Consider the following 22,162-nt stretch of genomic DNA (forward strand, 5'->3'; position numbering starts at 1 on the left):
GGAGCAACAGAAAGGGAAGTAGCGTGCTATTCAAAGTGGAACCTTAAAATGTGAAAGCTTGCATTTCTCACACTGTGCTAAAATGGCTAACGTTCACAGTTGTACTCTTCTGCCTCTCTACGCTCATTCTTTCAATGACTAGTTGCGTATTTACTTTATAAAAACATTCTCCTGTTTCAATGAACAATCTTATTAGCATCACTTAAAAAAAAACTTATAGATACTAATGCCATTATATCTCTATCAAAAAAAAGCAAATTAAGAATAATGTTAAAAGTTAACTATTATATATTTTCTAGGCTTAGGATTAAGAATCTAATACTCTGCCTCCTAAGAATTTATGAATATTGCACATATCAAATACAATAGCTATGTCAGGCATACGTCCCAAGCAAGTTAACACAGAACAACTTTGTTAGAAGTGTTCCTTCTGTCTATGCAGTTCATTATTACCAAGTTTGAAACAATAACACATCTATCTGTTCCAGACGCATCCATCTTCTTGTCTAAGCACTTACAATTGAAGTTAAACCCCAAAAGACTAACAAAATCATTTAGTCACAATCCTCCAAGTCAGATTTACCCTTGCTTCCACAGAAAAAGAGGATTGCTTACCAAAGTTATGAGGTTAAACCTTTTAGGCTCTGACAAACCAACATGAGAATGCAAAGTGGCAAGTTCCTCCCAGGAAAATCTTGCTGGCAATGGAAAATTGAAGGGTCTGAAGGGACAAGAAGTTTTACAGCAGATGCAGCCAAGATCTTATGATACTGTCACAGACCAACTTCTGCCGCTACTTGACTGGCAGATTCATACACGTGCATGTGCTTGTGCTTCTCACTGGTTCTTTAGTACTTCTTTTAATAACAAACACCTGTAAGTTACAAGCCAGTCAAAATGCACCGCCCAACCCTGGTTAATACTCTTCAACACAACTGACCTCCTGATGCCCCCCCCACCCTACCATCATTAGAAACTGACTGTATTCAGCTTTTTCCCCACATTAGATAAAAACATAGCAGGTTAAAGTCTGCTTGTAAAGTACCAGCATAAGATATACCTTAAAATAAATTTCTTCTATGTCCAAATTTCATCTTGAACATACATGTATGTGCCATTACATTTTTTTTTAAATATAGCCAAAATTTAATTTTTACTTGCACATATAAATAATAGTCTTATTTCATAAGAAATTGAATCTAACAAGCTACAGATGATGCCATTACCAAGCACTCTCCAATGGGGAGGCACATGGAAACAAGTGATGTGATAAAGCATTTGTTCAGTGCACTTATGTAGCACTGTGCATATCACCACAAGGCAGCAACAACAGCACGTTATCTGTAGCAGATAAAGAAAATTTGGCAACCCATATGTGATAAGACAAAGCTTCATAGTAAAAAGATCCTGCATTCTTATTAATCTCTTTCAGACTTGTGCTAGTGTGGAGCTTTAACTACCTTCCTTTAGAAGAAGCATTGTTCTTATTGTTTAAATATCCACAGTATAAGAATTTGCTTTAAAGATTTGCTGCAGTAATACTGCAAAGCTGCTTCTAAAGGTACGGTAACACTACAGTTAATCAGTTTGCTTTAAGGTTTTAAAGAAACATAGTGAATTTGTACATCCCACTAGTATCAATGTGAGTAGGGAGACCAATAATACAGTAGTCTGAGCATATCTGTGTTTTATTGAAGGAGACATTATTTAAAACTAAGCTCTGTCATCTCTCTGGAGCAGCTACTGTTACTAACAGAAATAAAAGTATTAAGCTTATTTACTTTTCAAGTTGTGATACATTCCTTTCATCAAGGGATGTCTACTACTGTAGGCAACACAATCTCATCTATGAACACTGTATAAAGATACAAAACAGAATCCATGTTGTGTTTTATACACCTGAAATTCAAATTTCAAATCGGAGAAAAAGTAAGAGGACATCTGTTTGATCTCCTCAGGGAACTGAAAGGCAGGAGGGTGGTGCAACCTCTCTATAGCTGCTCTTCATTTTCAACAGTTTAATGAAGTAGATGCTTTTAACAAGCAAGTCCTAGCTGTAGTTACTACACTAGAATGATGTATCGCAAGTTCTCTCCTATCCTGCTCATCAGGTGAGCCACTGATGTCCTACAAGACAGCTTCAGAGAAGACAGTGATCCAGGCTACAACCATATTTGAAAATACAAAAAAGGGCCATACACCCACAGAATAATTTTAGTTATAAATACCCAATATACCTTTGCAAAATTAAAATAGGTTTTTAGATCAAAACTAGAAGCCTTAAACATACCTCAGTCTTCAGAAGCACTGAGCACCCACAGACTCCTACCAAAGATCATAGAAAACATTGGGTAGGCAGAGGGAATAAACAGAACAAATCTAACCATCTACCTACACACTTAACTTCCTGGCAGAAGAATTTAAAACATTCAAAAAGAACACAGATATAGACAAAAGAATACTGGTAATTGGTCTTTTTGAACAGCAAGTATTTGAATACTTTTAGAATATATATTTTGGATATTCCCAGCTTATGTTAAAAAAAAAAAAACTTGAACAGCATCAGAACAGGAGCTCTATAAATATGTGCTACTAAGCACATTTTGATTACCTTGATGTCCAAATTGCAATTAAGGGCAACAAGAAGCTCTGAGTTGTATCCTTCAGACAGTAATTCATATTGATAATTATTATGAGTTATGTAAAATAACACCTGCTAATTTCATATCCTGAGTGACTGAGAATAGCTATTAACAAAGCAGCAAGAAGAAGCCAAGTCCTCTCAGTCACAGCATGAGCAAATTCAAATCAGATAACTTACAACGCAGCAAATGAAGATAGCATTCAACATGCTATTCCAGTCTCATAAATAAAATGTAAGGACATGAGATTGATTCTTCTCAAAAGCAGCACGACAATTATGATTTTTCTTCCAAGTCTGAAAATTTAACATTAATTTAATCCAGAGTCCAAGTCTGAAAGCAAGGCACTGGAATAAGTTACTATCATTCTAACTGCATTGGACAAGAATCCTAATATCTGTCGTCAGCCTGTAGTTTAAAAACAAAAACATGTTGAGAAGATGTCCTAAGCATTTACAAACACAACAAATACAGTGTTGTTAAAACCAATGAGTTATTTTGTGCCAGCTTCTGAAAAGCTAGATAAACATTACCAGCACTGCTCAATGTTTAATGGAGAGAAAGGGGAAAAAAAAAACTGAGTGGTTTATCTAGAAGACTGATTCTCTCTCCTCAGATCCAGCTGAGGTTCAGCCAAGACGTTTTTGACACACAAATCTCTCTAGATGATTAAGCAAATTTAGTGAAGTCTCAGCATCACCACAGCTGTTAGCTACCTTCATACAGCCAGATGTCATTCTCAATGAAGTGCATCTTTAAAGATTTTATTTTGTGCTTACGAAGTTCTCTACATACCAACATCAGGTTTTGCTGTGCTTAACAAAACTCCAGCAAAACACACGTAGAATTATAGTTGAGCCTCCCTCCACTTCTAAAAATGACATAAGATCATTCTAATAAGCAAATAGATGTTTTTGCTCTGTGATAAGTACACTATAAGAAATAACTTTCAAAGGACAGATATAAACATACTACAGCTGGCATTGAGGTTTGGTTACTATAAGGTGGTACCTGCTGTACCTAGATTGCAGAAGTCTTACAACACAATACCTGTGCAACATTCAAACAAGTGTAACAATCTACCCATTTCAGATTTCCAAGTCTTTTTTCCCCAGCGAGCTTGAAGCCAAAGTGCTTTACGTACCCCTCCCACTCCTCCCCACCCTGTCCCCAACACTAAACACTCACACACTGGTTATTGTAGGATTGCTCATAAGTGATGCACTGCTGGCATTGTTTTTTCCTCCATTCTGTTTGCAAAAAGAAAAGCATATAGCAGTTGTTTTAAGGTAGGAACTTTTAAGTCTACTGACCGTGACAGCGAGCCTTTTAGAGGAATTCCTGATGTATTTTACATTGAATCATGGAAAAGTGACTAAAAACTACATTTTATCTAAAACGGTGATTGGGGAATGTTAAAACCCATGGTAGTTTCAGCACTGAAGAAACCTACACAAGAACAATAGATTTTTTTGGAGGGTACTGTATCACAACTCCAATGTAAGATCACATGCTGATTTTTTGATTCCTAGTCACTCCACACAATTTTGGCTGAATTATCAACAGTTACTGAACTGTTGCAGACATGTGAAGTTACTAAAAAGATCACGTCATCTTCATTTCAAGTGAATCTTGAATATCTAACCCGATGGATTTATTGCATTCAGCTGATCTCAGCTATTTTAAATGGGAGGAAAGCTGTGCAAACATAACCATTTTTACCACATCATTTTAGCATCTTAAAGTTTGCCTTCTCTGTTTATTTTAATACTCTATTTAATTATTTTAGTAACCGAACCTCAAACCAATAAAATAAACTGAATTAATACTGAAGCTTTACAGATTCTATGAGGCATTCTTTAATAAAATTATTTTGGTTTTATTAAAAACTAACTCAAAAGTAATTCATCTTCACCAACACCTGCACTGCCTTTAACTGTTTGAATCAAGTATGTATTTAAAGAAATCTAACATGATGCCTATGTACGTCATGCAGAACGTAAACTGAATGACTGAATGCAGTGCCAAGCATCACTGAAATACTTCGATACTTCGTCATGAAGATCTTTCCTCGCAGCAGCACAATCATAAACCAGAACAACACACAGATTACAGGAGATATCTTCAGATTATTTTCTACACTTGTATAATTTTTCCCTTTCATATGACTAGAATATAGTAACCATAAACAATGATATACTTTGAAACCTAGTCATACAGATTATAAAATAACAAATTAATTAAATAAAAGCAAGCAGCAACAGCATTTTTTCTCTGTACAGTAACATAGATGAGAATCAACTAATTCAACAATGTAGTATTTACACAGGTATCACTACCATTACACGGCATCTTAACAGCTCAAACTGAGTTCACTTGTTACCAACATTAAAGGGACACCACTGATGTAGCAAATGAAACTATAGAATAAACAAACTAAGCCACTACTTACTGCTTAGTTTAATACCTACCTCGTTTCTTGTTGTAAATAATATTCTTACACAACAGGTCATTGTGACAGAGTACCACTGGTGATCCTAAATTTGACAGTCTTTCCTTCATCCAGGCCATCTCTTCCTGAAGAACTTGAGGACTTGGAATTTCACTTAAAAACCTTTTCAAGTGTAAGAAGTTTGAGAGTTAATTTTCAGTAGTGTGTTCCATACCAAGCATCTGTAATGAAATAACTTAATTATTTTCCTCTACACTCTTATTTCAAATAATTCTCTCAAACTAGAGTGCTATTTCCCCTGGCACCACTGCAGCTAAATTATGACAATATTCTACTTTGTCCTCCCTGAAGCGATTCTATAGATTATCTACTGTAAATGTGACAGCAGTCCAGTCAGGAATAGAATTTGAACACAATCCTGCACATTTTTAAAGGACCGTAGATAAAAGGTTTATAGCATTAATTACATTCACTTGTTGGCTCAAATTACAATACATAACTGTAAGTACCATTTAACTATTCGGATTAACTAAGACTCCTTTTCTTCCCTTTAATTACAGTAAATGTACTTAAGTTGACATCTTTAAGATTTTTCAATTACTCTTTTCTAGAGAATTTAGAGAATTATAGAGAACTTAGAAAATTATAGAAAACCACAACTTTGCTAGAGCATTTACAATGCAGAGAAAGAAGCACCTCGTATCAATGATCTCAAAGAAATTCTATGAAGAACATTTATCTATAAAGAACATTTCAGCTAGAATCTGCTTATCAAGGAAATTTGATGATATCATACATACGCCTTCAAATTAGTTTTAGCTTTGAAGTCTGACCGTGCCTCCCTGTCACTCTAAACAGCCTTTTGTTAGCTTTGGATTTCAAACCAACTTTTTTTGAGAAAAAAATTATATATATATAGATTTCCAGCCATCATCTTGAAAAAATGTAAAGTCAGGAAAGCACATAATAATCAAATACCTACCTTTTATTCACTTCCTCATCTGCAAACTCTGTGGGTATAAGAGAGAAGTATTTCCCCATCTTCAGCCACAGGTTAGATTTTGGGATCCATCCATTGTGTGCATGGATAGTATGGATTTTAGCAAGCTGTCTGGCAATGAGTCTTCAAAAAGAAAGTTAAAATTAATTTTACGTTTGCAACAGATTAGACAGTCCTTATACTAACTTCCCTAGCAAGAAGAGAGGACAACAAAAACATTTAACAGAAACATGGTAAGAGATCCAACAAAGAAATCAAAAAGAGTATAAATAAGAACAGCACAGCCACAGGGTAGCATTTTTAAAGACTCATAAGGTCTTTAAGCAGTACCGTGTGTGAAGCACTAGCAGGGAGAGGAACTGGAATTCAGCTGCAGCATGGATATTTGACATGTCTACTCTTTGACATGCATATTTTCAGAAGACTTAAATTAGTTGCAGCTTTTATGCATCAAATACATTTCAGCGCACACATGAAAAGCTAAGAAAAACCTTAAAACATCAGCATTTTCTATTCGCCACTAATACAAAAGAGTCTCAGTGAAACATTTTGAACCTACTCATAAATTAAGCATAGAAGAAAAAGAGCTAGGATTCATTTTAATGAAACCCAGCCCCTCTAACTGCACCATGTTAAATTATTTCCCAAACAGCAATGTTCAAGCATTGAACACTCACAAGTAGAACTCTAATGCGTATAAAGCCTCTGTTAGAGCAGCAAAGATGATTTTTTCACAACTGAAATATCATTTCTAACTATGTGATAACAGCGAACCACCACAAGTTTGAAAATCAGCTTCACGCTGGCTTATAATAACATTTATTTTCTGCCTGCTCATACACTAAGCCTGAAATCCTCTGGGTTTGACAATCATCATAGGTACATCACAGAACTTGTATGATAAAATAATTAAGTAAAAAGCTTACCTGAAAATATCAGGATTGCATACATGCTCGGGATCCAAGGCCTCTCCCTGCATGAACTCATAGCATAGGCCATTGTTGAAAGTACAATATAGCTGAGGTGCACAGCCATGGGCCTGCAACACACGGAAACTCTTCACTTCTTCATCACGGTCGACTAAGAGCTCAGTCTTGTTTCCATAGATCCTAACTAGAACCACATCATCTGTTATGTCACCCACATAGCAGCCAATTAATTTATTGGTGATTCCATCAGTAAACAGCTGAAAAGTAAAAACAACACATCACTTAGTTTTGCATCCATATTTCTGCGGTTCAAGAAAAGAATGCAAGGTCATTTGGCTCACAAGTCTGAGATTTAAAGAAAATAAATCTTTCAAACACAGGAAAACGACGAAGAAAATTGCAAAGTTTTTCCACATAACACATCAAAAGAAAATAGGACAATGTGAGAACATGCTACAGTGACCTACAGAAACACTACACGTAAAAGGCAGTAGCTGAATGCTCAATGTTGTAAAACAAGTTCTTACATAACCACTCTGAAACTGATGGATGAAACTGACTGAAATCAAAGCTTGAACAAGGTAGCAATCCTAAAATGACCATATCGTGAACAAAGGCAGTACAAACAATTTTGATGCACCTCAGAATTTCACTGTTTGCTGATGAGTGCACAAACAGTAAAAAGATATTCTTGGAGTCCTAAGGTATTCCTTTTAACAAAGTGAAATTGGGGTAAGATGCAGTCCAAGTTCAGTGTTACCTTCCCACTAGCCATGAGGCTTTACTATTTGAGAACAATTCCTACAGTCACTTTGGCTCCTCTACAAACGTGAAAAAGCACTTCAAATTCAAGACCTAAGTTTTCAGCCTCAGGTACCACTCCAAGTTTAAGAGCTTCTGACAAGACTCACTCTTTTCATCATTCTGCTTCATAACTGGTTCATGCCACTCAGAAGACAAGCAAGCATTTTAAGTCTTTATCATTAAAGATGCACACAAAAGCAGTTTTTTAAAGCCCTGCAATTTACTTTCGCTTCAGAGACCAGCCTAGTGACTGATGCCTGAATACACAGGAGGTGAGGCAAGTGACCCTCAACAAAAATAAGTAAAAGCATTATATTTACATCTGATGACAACCTATTCACTGCCCTTCAAGTAACAGTGGAGGCATGGTTGCTTTGAGTTCTTAGCTATGGAGAAAAGGAAGAAAGAAAGAAAACTTGTCACTAACTACTGCTTCTCCTTTCAACATTTGATAACAGGGGACTAAACTAGGCATTAACGAGGCTGCAGTCTCACAAATGCTACTAGGTAAGCAGGTTAAATCCACAGTTACTAAGAAGCTATGTGCACAAAGTCGCATGTAGTCAAACATTTGAAAGCAACACAAAAGAAATAGCAGTTCTCTCATCATCTACAACCTGAGGAATTTTACAACTTAGAAAATAGGTGTTTGGTGTTTTCAAACTTTGTGCCTTGCCAACACAGACTGGGTTCTTGCTAGATGAGCATTATTCATCTTAACTCTAGCTTTTAAGTAAGTGACTTAAGGGCAAAACATTAACGTTTTCAGGTGACAAGCACACTTTCAAACAGCCAACACCACAAGAAAAAACATCTATGTTTTCATGACTACTCAACAGCCCTCTGCTGTTTTAAATATGAGAAGTAAGCGAAGTACAAAAGAACCTTTCAATACCTTCCATTAAAATAAATGACCAGAAAATACGTTCAAGTTGGTTAACACACACATTTAGATAAACATAATTTCCCCTTTGGTGGGCATCTTACAACTTTAACTTAATGTCCTTTTTCAGGAAGCACATTTATCATTAATTCTTATTCAGTAAAATCTTCTGGCACACGCCTAACGGACAAGCAGAGACATGGCTCAATTATCTGTATTTGAACATTTTCAAAACATGTAGGTCCTTAGTTGCAAGCAGCTTTTGCTTCAAAGGCAACCTGTAGACTCTGAGGAATCTCAGAAGTTCATAATGATAATGAAAGCCAGAAAAGCAGATAAATATTGAAACCTATTTATCATAATTAGAATAATAAGTATTCCATTGCAAAAGTTTGAATTCCTTATTTACTGATATGCACCCAAGCTTCTCTCCCACCACCACTACTGTGTTTCTTCTCCCCGCAGCAGGAAGTCGGATGGTTTTGGTTTTTGGTGACAGTGACAAAAGGAGTCACAAACTGATTTTTTTCCCCAAGATGTGGCCCTAATTTTGAAAAGCATAGTAGTATTGGAAATAAACCACCATTTGTTTGAACAAGTCTCATGGATTTGGAGAAATCAAGCATCAGGAACAGGTTTTTTTGTTTGTTTGTTTGTTTTTTAATATTTAAATGCTAAAGAAAAGATCCTGAAATCAAGTCTACTGTTCAGGAGGAAGAGACAAGACTTCACAGTGAAAGACATTATGTTTAAACTATCATGCCTTGCTTTCCTCCAAATCTTTATGTGGTGACACAAACAAGCTCAGAAAAAGCAAAAATGGAGCGGGGAATCAACTTCTTGCCATAGTGACAAAAAAAATATCTCAGCATCCCTAAAAAGAAATACAGAATAGCAGAAGATATGAAGGCATTCTGTTTGTTTGAACAGCTATGAACACTCAAACTTGTACAAACAGGTTCAGCAAATCATGCTTGTCATCTACAGAGGCCAATCATAAAGCTAAATTAGACTACTTACGTAACTCACTCAAAATGAGGACTTTACAATTTATGGACGCTTATTACCATCTATTATTTTAATAATCCATTACAAGAGATGAGTAATGATAGTCTTTAACAGTCCTCTAAAAAAACTAAAATAATGCATCATTAAGGCACTAAAAAGAAAAGTTTAGCACCATGTCTACTGATTTTTATAGTAAAATGAATACATTTACACTCTTAACATCACTCTGTTCTTTCGCTTGATACTTGTGCAGATGGTACAAGTACTCTAAGATAAGGATGATGCGCTTGAGCAATGGAACAACATCACCTGCTTTGTCCAAGCAGAATATTTTTGTGTTTCAAGTCATGAACAACACCATTATAATGCACAACCTTTTCCCTCCATTTAAGTGTATTGTTACAGAATTGTTTGGGTCAAAAGGATCCTCTTGTGATCAGCAAAGTACTGATTCTTACACATTTTAGAATACAAACAATTAACTCAAAGTGTCAAGAGTTCACCACCAGAACCTAGAACTACTTACTTCTGAAACATACTGATGTTGGAAGCATATGCTCTATGCTCTTAACCAGCATTCAGCTAAGGCATATATGTGTCTGGTTCTCAAAAAAATAACGGACTTAGTGGCATCCACATAAAAAAAACAAGTTTACTAAACCAAGGTGAAGACCTTTAGCTTAAAAGTATTCATGTTTTCAAAACATGAGCACCTGACACATGGGCAGGTCCTGACTTGTTCCACAAAGTACCTCGAAACAGGTTACACAACCTCTTAACAATCACATCTTTGCTAGAAGTCCCTGAGAAAGCAAGTCATAACCCCTGCCCCTGCAAAGAGGTCACTCCACAAAAGCATATTCCAGAACTACAGCTAGTTGTGAGGGTATTTAATACATTACATATCCTGACCAACCCCTACCTGACCCTGAAATAATGTCTCCCCATGCCCATTCTTGTTCCTCAGTATGTAGTCACACTTGGACTCAGTTCTGGTCTTTGTCCTGCACAGGTACATCAACATCTCAGCTAGTTAGCCAGACAAAAATCAAAGGTCAGGCAGAATTCGAACATGTGGAGGCTGAAATAAGCCACAGATGTTAGCGCAGAAAGACAAGCATGGGGTTGTTACTTCGGACTCCAACAGATGGAGCTCAGGAGCATCAACTGGTTCAGGGCATCATCTTGCTAACCTCAACAGCAAAAGGAATGAATTAAGTTACACTACTATTTTAACACTCCTGTGTGATAAAAGAAAGGTCATATTCACAAACTCTGAAAAACCACTGTTTAGTAACTTATCAGCTTGCTTGAGTAAGAAGTGAACATCATCCCTGGCAATCCATTTTAAGAATAGGCAGACTCCTAATAGAGGAGCAAAAAACCGTAACTCTGCCACAATAAAGTAGTTGGAAAGTCGATCCTATTTGTAAGATAAAGAAACAAACAAACTCATAAATAAGAAATTTCACTCAAGTCCTAAGAAGTCAAGCATGCAAGCCAAATGGTTTAAGTGTACCACAAGCAGTCAGTGCTCTATGGCTAAGCACTATGTAACTGCCAAGGAAAACATTTTTAAGCCACCAAGAACCAAGTTTTGAGACCCTAACTTGCCTATATAAGCAAAAGTTTCAAAGAGTTTCTTGTTATCTCCCCCCCTCAAAAAAAATACTAGGGGTATTACTAAGAATCCAGCACAGCAGAAGAAAATTATTTAAACCACCTGAAGAAAAAAACGTATCTCATCTTTATCTATTGGCAAAAGCAGCAAACAGAAGCCAAGATATAACCTGAAGCAGTGTCACTTCAAATCACTGAACTTCATAGAATCATAGAATGGCTTGGGTTGGAAGGGACCTCAAGGATCATCAAGCTCCAACCCCCTTCCACAGGCAGGGCCACCAACCTCCACATCTAATACTAGACCAGGCTGCCCAAGGGCCCATCCAACCTGGCCTTGAACACCTCCAGGGACAGGGCACCCACAATCTCTCTGGGCAGCCTGCGCCAGCACTTCACCACTCTCTTGGTAAAGAACTTCCCCTGATATCCAACCTAAATCTTCCTTCCTTCAACTTAAAACCATTTCCCCTTGTCCTGCCACTACCTACCCTTGTAAAGAGTTGACTCCCCTCCTGTTTGTAGGCTTCCTTTAGGATCTGGAAGGCTGTAATGAGGTCACTCCGCAGCCTTCACTTCTCCAGGCTGAACAAGCCCAGCTCCCTCAGCCTGTCTTCACAGGGGAGGTGCTCCAGCCCTCTGATCATCTTTGTGGCCTTCTGCTACTCCTACTATCATGGTTCTATATAGGCCACTCCAAAAGCAATGCCTCCTGTTTATTTTCATGGAAACTAAAAGAGATACGAAGAGCACAATAACACTTTTTGACAGAGCAAATTCTCAGCAACAAAACATGATTTTTCAACATACCACCACTAGATATGCATTTTTGCGCATGATGAACAAAAGCATGCATGCCACGCTCCTCAAAATCTGCACCAGCAAAAGTGATCCACTGTCACTGCCATCACTGTTTGGTCTCCATCAACCTCCAACAAGAACTGATTAATGTCACTGGGTACCATTTTTTCCCATATGGAAGAATTCAATTCTGCACCCTCACTTCATATGCATTTCCATGTCAGATGCCATTTTGTCAGACTGTCCCTCTGCTGCCATCTGTCACACAACAACATGTCACAGAATACTGGTGGGAAGGTTCTACCTCTACTGCCATACCACTGACATCCACCTCTGGCATCATGGTCAACATAATAAAATGGGAAGCATTTAAAGTAATGCTTTAAGGCTAAGAGCAGCCTTAGCAATAAAAGAAAACCTATAACCAAACTTGCCCTTCCCTCTGCACAGAACATATTACGTAGAAGATCAGCTTTTAAGTCATGAGAAACAGCAATACCATGTATAACAAAGTAAGAATTTGAAGCTTCCTTGTACTAGTCAAACAAACTTCTGGCAGCTCTACAGCTTTTGTCATACTGCACAGGTCTATTATCCCTTCCAAAATAAGCCTCATTAGTGTTAATAAAAGAAAATCTCTACAAGAAGGAAATTGGCCTCCCTCAACTGATAATTTAGGAACTCTACTTCTTATTAGCATCTATTTGTAACATGCTGTTCCAAGTAATTATTTACACCCAGGAGCACTTTATTTGTTGCTTCTTAAAAAGGTAGTTAACTTACTTTTCTAGTAACATCACTCAGAGCGGACGATTTCTATTCTCCAACATGAAAAAACACGTTGTCTAGCAGTAAAATAACATAATACTTTATTGGTTTTTTTTTCAGAACATCATTAATGCCACATTTAAAGAATCTGCTTAGAAAGTCTGCCCTGAAATGTAAGCCGAGATGCAGCAGAGCAAAACAGCAGCTCTTTAACGAACGCATGAACAGAGAATGGACCCTGATTACAGAGATAAGAAAAAATAATCAGTAAACTCTCAAATGGACGAAAAAGGAAAAAACCTACAGAATGTTATGCGTACCAGGTAAGAAATTCCTGAAAAGAATCAGGAAATACAGAGAGCCAATAGAGGCAGAGAACATAACTGAGTGCGCAGAACAATCCAAAACCAAGATTCTGGCACTCCAGAAGCCCGCACAAATTTAAATATTGTGACACACACTCATCGCATGGTGGTATGCACCTTCAGCTGATATGACAATAAGCTAAAACTGAATTCTGACAACATTCTTGGAAACGATATTTATACTGCACCACCATCTAGGCAAGAATTACAGGAGGAGACTGAGCTTTAAGTAATGCTCTCTAGCTCCTGGGAACAAATATGAACCACTTATTGATATAGAGCAAACGTAAGAAAAATGCAGAAGAGTTATTCAAGTGCTCTTGCAGAAAGCAGCAGATAGAAATGTCACAAACCAAACGGGTCCATGAAGATCAGAGAAATGTCTTTGAGACTTTAAAAGCACTTTAAGAAATGATCAGGTTATTAGATTTCTGATGAGGGCGTGTGCTGGATATATTCCCATCTCACATACAGAAGTGGTTCAAGAAAAGTTTTCTCTTATCCCACTGTTTCAGGTGCTCACAGAAAAAAATGGAGAATTAAATTATGATCACATAGAACTCCTCCATAGGAGGAGAAAAATCGAAATAAGAACTGTACAGCTGTATAAACAGAACAGTGATCTCAAGTTTCAGCTTAAATAAGCAGGGATGTTCTGCTTCTGAACCCCAAAATGACCTTTAAGATCTTCAGAAATTTTTCTTACATGCTTCTTGAAAATAAAGCACTAAATTTAATGTACAGTCTATACAGGCACATCCACAGGATTACATCAGCCAAGAAATCCAGGAAAATACAGGTTTTAAGTCTCACATGTTCAAGGAAAATATCATCTAAAGCTCACCAGGCACTGGAGCCATACCCTCTGGATCACTGCACTTGGCGTCTGAAAGACAGTGTCTGCCTGACTTGGGCATTCAGTTGACCAGGAGCAAGCATGATTCGGTGTGAAAAACACTGAGGCTCACAGGAAGCCAGTACGTTCACGGTGCCATTCCATTATCAGTTCAACTCCAGGCTAGATCAGCAGTTTTCCACTGAACTCTCACGGCACTCAGCCATGACAGCAGCATGGAGAAAGCAATAGTACTACTTCCCACACTGCAGAGTATCATAAGCACTCTTCTTTGGCTACCAAACAATAAAGCCTGAAGAATTCTTTTTTTGTGGTGGTGGGCTTTTTTTGTGTTTCAGTTTTTCGTGGGTTTTTTTTTTTTTTTTGGAAAGTTTTTATTTCACATCCTACATATCCTCAATATGGAGATCATGTAAAATTCAAGCAGAAATCTATTATAAAATATGAGGGCTGCTCCAAAAGTAATGTCTCCTGCTTTATTATGTTGGCCCATGAAGTCAGAGGCAGATGGTGGTATGGCAGTAGAGGCTGAATCTTCCAATCTATATTCTATTGCATTTTGCTGCTGTGCAATAGATGGCAGCAGAGGGGCAGTCTGACAAAATGGTGTCTGACATGGAAGTGCGTATGAAGCAAAGGCATGACACTGAATTCCTCAGAATTCAGAAAGAGTGGCGGTGACATCCATCAACACTTGCCAAATGCTTCTGGAGACCAAACAGCAGATGTGAGCACAGTGAGGCAGTGGGTGGTGCATTTCAGTAATGGCATCAGCAACATGAAAGACAAACCACAGCTGTCACACTATGAAACAACAAGAGTATCGATCAGCTTATCCACACAAATAGGGAGATTACAACCAGGGAAGGAACTATGTACAGAGCTGAATATCAGCTTCAATACGTTGGAAACAATGCTGACAACATTGGAATATTGCAAAGTTTGCGCCAAGCGAGTCCCACGAATGCTCACACAGGTACAGAATGAATACCATAATCAAGTTTGTCAGGATCTGTTAAACCAATACAAGGCTGAAGGTGACAGTTTTCTGGATCGCATCATTATTGGTGATGAGAAGCGGTGTCAACATGACAAGCCAGAGTCAAAAGGACAGTGTTTGGAGTGGCAACATGGGAATTCCCCATCGAATAAAAAGTTCAAGACGCAACCCTCAGTGGGTAGAGTGATGCGCAATGTCTTTTGGAATAGAAAAGGAGTGATTCCTCCGGATTCCACTGATACCGGATAAGCCATCAACTCTGACTGCTACATCACAACACTAAGCTGAAGGCTCAAACTTCCAGACTCAGGCCAGAGAAGAGGACAACCTTTCTCTTGTAACAAAATAACACCAGGCCCCATACCAGTTTGAAGATCATAGAGCACACTGCCAGCCTTGGCTGGACTGTCCTAACACATCCACCTTATAGTCCAGCTTTAGTACCTACTTATCCATCTACATGGGCCAATGAAAGATGGACTGCGTGGGCAACATTTTCCTAGCAATGACACCATCATAACAGCAGTTAAACAGGTCACCTCCACTAGTGCAGATTTTTTTTTTTTTTTAAGTATGTCATGCAGGCTCTCATCTATCACTGGCAAGAAGACATAGCTAACGGCAGTGACTAGATTGAAAAACAGTGTTTTGTAGCTGAGAGTTTGCTCTATCAAGTAGTGTTACTGTGCTCTTTATAGCTCTTGCAGTTTCCATGGAAATAAATAGGAGGCATTACTTTCAGAAAGACCAACGTACTATAGATATGGCACTTTTTACAAGGACTGGATCTGATCTAAATGAGTTAGAAGGTGACAGTTATTCTCGTTTATGGTGGAATAAATCTCCAAAGAAGAATTAAGTATTTTCTTAACTTCTTACTGAAGAATATTCTCCCAAGAAGACAGTCAACATCTGATAGCCAGTTAAGACTTCCAAAACAGTTCACCTTTTCAGATCTTTCCCAACTTCAGGGTGGAGGCCAGTCACAAGCGATGTCCCCCAAGGCTCAGTCTTGGGACCAGTGCTCTTCAACATCTTTATCAATGACAGACGATGGAATCGAGTGCACCCTCAGAAAGTTTGCAGATGACACCAAGCTGAGTGGTGCAGTCGATACACTGGAAGGAAGGGAAGCCATCCAGAGGGACCTGGACAGGCTGGAGAAGTGGGCCCATGTGAACCTAATGAGGTTTAACAAGGCCAAATGCAGGGTGCTGCACGTGGGCTGGGGCAATCCCGAGTATTTGTACAGATTGGGGGAAAAACTCCTCAAGAGCAGCCCTGCAGAGAGGGACTTGGGGGTCCTGGTGGACAAGAAGCTGGACATGAGCCAGCAGTGTGCGCTGGCAGCCCGGAAGGCCAACTACGTTCTGTGCTGTATTAAAAGAGGAGTGGCCAGCAGGGAGATGGAGGTGGTGGTCCCCCTCTACTCGGCTCTTGTGAGGCCGCATCTGGAGTACTGCGTCCAGGCCTGGGGCCCCCAGCGTAAGAAAGACACAGAGCTCTTGGAACGAGTTCAGAGGAGGGCCACTAAGATGATCAGAGGGCTGGAGCACCTCTCCTATAAAGAAAGGTTGAGGAAACTGGGCTTGTTTAGTTTGGAGAAGAGAAGGCTCCAGGGAGACCTCATTGCGGCCTTCCAATACTTGAAGGGAGCATATAAACAGGAGGAGGAATGATTGCTCACGAGGGTGTATAGAGAAAGGACAAGGGGGAATGGTTTCAAACTGAGACGGGGGGATGAAGGTTAGATAATAGGAGGAAGTTTTTCCACACAGAGGGTGGTGATGCACTGGAACAGGTTGCCCAAGGAGGTTGTGGACGCCCCATCCCTAAAGGCATTCAAGGCCAGGCTGGACATGGCTCTGGGCAGTCTGGTCTAGTGGTTGGCGACCCTGCACTCAGCAGGGGGGTTGAGACTAGATGATCTTTGAGGTCCTTTTCAACCCAGACCGTTCTACAATTCTATGATCTTTCTACAGACTTTGTGATTTTGATTAAAAGTTACAGGCAAATCCAGAAAAAAAACTAACATAAGATTTTATTTTGATTCAAGAATGAATTTGCTGCTCCTCCCTCAGAAGGCTTTGATGTGAAATGGCCATCTAACAGTAGAAAACACCCACAGACTAAGGAGGAACATCTTCAGTAGCCCTCTTCCCTTCCAAAAATCACAAACCCTTAGGGCAAATTATGTGCCATTACATAGCCTGATCATAAGCTGTGACTAAGCAAGTATTGATTACCTTTATCTAGAAAGAGAATCATTAGAACAGACAGCGCACCTACAGCACACACAACTGGGTTACCTCATGCACTGTGACGTGGCAAATAAATTTAGACCTCACCACATGAACATGATTGTTGCCCCACCCACCGATACCATAAAAACTCTTTTACAAGTGATTGAGTTTATCAAACTTCAGATGCTTCATGAGAATGAAGGAACCAATAAGCAGATGACATCTAATACTGCTTCAATTTTCAAACTACGATGACATTGAGTTCAAGACACACCTCTGATTAGTTTCACCACAACGCATCAGCGTAGCGTAGCATATTCTGAAACTATTTTTTTCCTGTCATCCTTTCTCTAAATAGTAAGAACTTTCACAACTATTGAAAGATCATGATGTCCTAGAACAGCTACACAATAAAAATAATTCTCTTGAAAAATATAACAACACAGATTCAAAAATAAGGTTACAATTTACATCATTTCCCATTATATCCATATTTTATTCTCATTCAATTATTTTAGGGTTCTGAACTCCAAATACAGTTTAGGCAAACTGAAGTATTTTTAAGTCATTCGCAAATCTGAACCTAGGCATGGTTTATATAAAGAAAACAGCATGACCCACACAAGAACAGAACTGAAAGCAGCCACCAGAAAATACTGACCACAGAAAAGCTACTGAGCACAAGACAGGAAGAAAAAAGCAGACATATTGGAAGTGCTGATAAATGCCAAGAGACGTACATCCTGCTCATAACAGCACTACTAAAAAGCAAGCAATTTTTTATTATATGAGGGAGAACCACTCATGAAACTTGTCTGGAGACAATATGGAACCAAGTCAAATGCAAGATCCTAAAAAAGTAAATTTTACTGAATATATTAATTTCCCTTTAAAAAAAAAAAGTTCCCCTCCTTCTCCTTAGGTTTGGGGAAGGATGAACACTGTGTGCTACATGTAATTTTAATTATTTTAGACACCCAAATCTGGCTGCTGAACTTTTGGCACGTATCATGCTATGCAAATAACCAACATCTAAATTAACACTAAGGCTCTTCAAGAGTAAGATCAGGCATCCTTTATAAAGATCACTTCAAAATGGGAAGAAATAAATATTGTATTCCCTGTTCCATAGCATTACACTACAGAGAGGCAATCACGTATTAGCCTACTGATCCTTCTTTATGACCTGACCTAGAAGATCTCTAATAGGTCATGGGATAAAACAATCTCAAGTCTGCACTTACGGCAGTGGTCACTAAGTTTTCTCATACTATAACTGAAAACTGATTCTTCTTCAAAAACAAAATTTCATCTCCATAAGATGAGAAAAAAAATCGTAAATTATGATCATATTTTCACAACCTCTTTAAGGCAGTAGAGCTGAATGTAATCAAAGTTCCCTCTATAATTTAGAACAAATTGGCAAGGATATAAAAATTGGCATGTTCACTTTCACTAACCCAGAACAGTGTCTGAGTTTTGAAAGGCATTTTCTTTTATGAAATCCAAACACATCATTCCCTGTATTCATTATAACCAATTTCTGGATTCAGCAAGCTGTAAGCATTCAGCAGGAGCTTGAAGCCTCCAGAGATCCCTTCCAACTTGGAACTACCATATGATTTTATTACTAAAAATCACACGTCATAAAATCAAAAGCTACTAGTGCAAAAGGCACATACTTGTTTTGATGACAAAGCTTTCTGCAATCATAAAGCAGAGAAAGCAAACCTCAAGAATTTAGAGAAAATACTTAGTTTTAGGCAGCTTCTAGCACATCCTCTAATGACAACTGCACAGACAAAATACATGAAGGACAGTGTTCAGACAGAAAAACTTGCCTTTTCCTTACCAGCATATAAGCCTGAGTATCTACGCTGTTTTGTGGTGATAACAATCACATGTAACTAGACACAGAAGAGTTACATTACAATAAACTGCCTGAAATTCACTAAGTAGCTGGCAACAAGTACAGATCCTACGATTTTAAAAATAAAGCATTAGAACCAGTTTAAGCACTACTTAGATTTTCATCCGCTGTCCTACATTTGTGTGCTACACTACAATATAAAAAAATAAATAATTAAATCATGAATATTTTAACTTACAAATCTTAAAGCAAAGATTAAACATTAAGATGCTTTAACTATGCTGTCTCAGAACTGTTTTGCTGACTAAGCAGTCTGACACAGAATTTTTTTTTTTTTTTAAACAAGAAAAGTTAGTTAACTTTTATAAGTCAAACCCTGGACTCTTCAACTTCCTACTTGTCTTTTTGCCCTTAGAATTACTTAGAGCAAAGTCAGTTAACAGCACAGCTCAGCAGAGGAAGCTCCATCAGCGTTCTTTGTCTGCTTTGCTATGAAGCTGCTGTTTCAGATTAGTCAAGCATATTTTCCATGCAATACATGAGTCTCAGTTTCACCTCCCTGGTAAATACATAGCTACTCTAACAAGAGGAACCCAGGGCAGACATTCTGTTTGCTCCACCCTCCGAACAAAGGCAGTTACCTTTTATTTCAGCGTCTTACTATATGCAACACATGTGCAACCACAAGCATTCTTGCTTGTTACATACAGTCAAGTTTAGAAACAGACTGATGAGTAAAAATAGAAGGCTAGCATAGAGTTTTGTGAACAGGATGCTCTTGTGCAGCTAACAGAAAGAAAAGAAAAAATAAAGTTAGTAAAAAAGTTTCAGTTTTGAAGTAATTTAGTTGAAGCAAGAATCTGACTTTTTTTTTTGTTTGTTTGTTTTTACATACAAATACTGAAACACAGCAGCCTATTACTTTACTACAGCACAACCAGTCATGTGTCCCCATTCTACACCAATGGTACCAGCGGCTTTTATTCTGCTCTTTGCTCCTTCTTCCAAACTGGGTGGTGGAGGAAGGAAGTGCGGTTGGTTGGGTTCTGCGTGTTTTTGTAGGTTAGGCTTTTTTTTTTTTTTTTAAAACATGCGTACTAGAACTTTCCCAAAAGGTTAGCGCCATCCCACCTAAATAATAATTAAAAAGCAGTTTTATTTCTTGGGGTGCGTGAAAGAAAAACGATTCTGTTGGGAAGTATCCCCATAACTGAACTAGAACAAAATGACCCCCAAGGCCCTGTTCAGTATCCTTCTTCATGTTGTAATGCTCTTTTCATTGTACATCAAGATCAAAAAAAGAACTCCCTGAAGAAAGACATCCTACCCACTGGAACTGTGCTTCACTTATGGCTGTAGCCTTCAAGGAAATTATTTGGAAGAAGCGTTACCTTCATTTTCATATTAACTGTACTGTGCAAGTCAAATTTCCACCATCACAGAACTTCGGAACGTTCAAGTCAACTTGTGAGTTATTACCATGGCGTGGTCAGTTTCGCTATAGCAGTCTGAAGAGAAATAATTCTCTGGAAAAGAGAAACTTTACCAAAATCCAAAACCACCGCACGCTGTAACTGCTGGGTCACAGAGTTGAAGGGCATGGCACAAAGCGCCCACCTGAGTGCAGGGAGGATGCGAGCCGCTGCTTCTCGCAGCTGTACACACGTACTGAAGATGCAAGCAGGGGTAGATGAAGTATGTTCTAGAAGCACAAAGCAACCAATCCTCACACAGATGATTCATCATAAATATGAATGATTGCTCACCTAGTTCAGCACCAGGCAAGGCTCCGGGGCTGAGAGGCGAATGAGGCCGTTAGTGGGGCAGACAGCGACCGAGATACCACTGACACGGAGAAAAAACGCAGCGACCCGAGGCTTTTATTGACATTAATTACACGCGAACACGCGGGGCGCGCCCGCTGATCGCTCCCGGGGAGCGCCCCAGCCCGCGGCGCCGTTACCTCAGCGGCCGCCCCTCGCCGCCCTCCTTCCCCCGGGTGCCGGGAGGAGCAGCCCGCCGGCTCTGAAGGCACGGCGAGGGCAAACCTTCTCCTGCCTTCCCTCGCCGGCCCCGCGCGGGCAGCAGGGCGGATGCAGCTAAGTTCCAGAGGGCAGGGTGAGAAAGGAGGAAGAGGGAAGCGAGAGCCGGAGGAGGGGGCAGGGGATGCTGCCGGCCGCCACGCCCCGCCGCCAGGCAGCCGAGCGAATGGGGCTCGGCGCAGGGGGCTGCCTGCGGAGAGGAGGGGGAGGGGACGGCGGCGCGGCGGCGCTCCCCCGCACAATGGCCGCCCGCCCCCCCTTCCTTTCCTTTCGTTTCCCTTCCCTCCCCAGCCCCAGAACGCCGCATCTCCCGCCTGCCCGCCGGCGCGACCCCGGCCTGCCGTACCTGCAGCGTCACCTCCTCGGGTCTCCAGTGGGGCCGCAGGCGGCGCAGCAACTGCAGGGCGCCCTGGCGGCAGCCGGGCCCCTCCCGCTCGCTGACGGTGATGTCCAGCTTGGGCACCTCCGGGGAGCCGGGCGGGACGTGGATGTAATTGGACATGGCGGCAGGCGAGCACGACAAGGACGAGCGGCTGGATCTGGCGTCTCCTCCGCGGTGGAGCCGGCAACTGAGGGGGAAATTTCCACTTCGGCTCTCGATAAAGCGGCTCCACCTCCCCCGGCTGCGGCGCGGAGCAGCCTGGGAGAGCGGGCAGGCGGGCGGGGCCTGCGGCGCCGTCCCCTCCCGTCCCCTCCCCTCCCGTCCCCTCTGCCTCCCCTCACCTGTCTGCTCGGGGCCGGCTCTCCGTTCGGCGCACGTCCGGCCGAGCGGGGCGTGAAGGAATGCGGCGGGGGCGCGGGTCAGCCCGCAGCCGGTCGAGTGGCTGATCGCAATCGGGCTCCGAGTTACCCACCGCGGTTAATTTTTAGCCTGTAATT

The 22,162-nt window shown here is 40.1% G+C and overlaps 1 protein-coding gene across 2 annotated transcripts in view; it reads right to left on the bottom strand.

Moving 5' to 3' along the window:
- ETNK1 (ethanolamine kinase 1) overlaps positions 1-21,925 on the bottom strand; it is a 35,233-nt gene extending 13,308 nt beyond the window's left edge. The window contains exons 1-4 of one of the 2 annotated variants that reach the window (XM_021391599.1): positions 21,630-21,925; positions 7,021-7,280; positions 6,077-6,217; positions 5,114-5,256 (exon numbers count right to left, since the gene is read on the bottom strand). In XM_021391599.1, the coding sequence (XP_021247274.1) occupies positions 5,114-5,256; positions 6,077-6,217; positions 7,021-7,280; positions 21,630-21,785 (700 nt within the window). In that variant the 5' untranslated portion in view covers positions 21,786-21,925. Of the gene's footprint in view, positions 1-5,113; positions 5,257-6,076; positions 6,218-7,020; positions 7,281-20,632; positions 20,654-21,629 lie in introns of those variants that run through there. The other variant, XM_021391607.1, reaches the window with a different exon arrangement.

The sequence above is a fragment of the Numida meleagris genome, chromosome 1 (genome assembly GCF_002078875.1).
Source record: "Numida meleagris isolate 19003 breed g44 Domestic line chromosome 1, NumMel1.0, whole genome shotgun sequence".
In the NCBI taxonomy this organism is placed as follows: Eukaryota; Metazoa; Chordata; class Aves; order Galliformes; family Numididae; genus Numida; species Numida meleagris.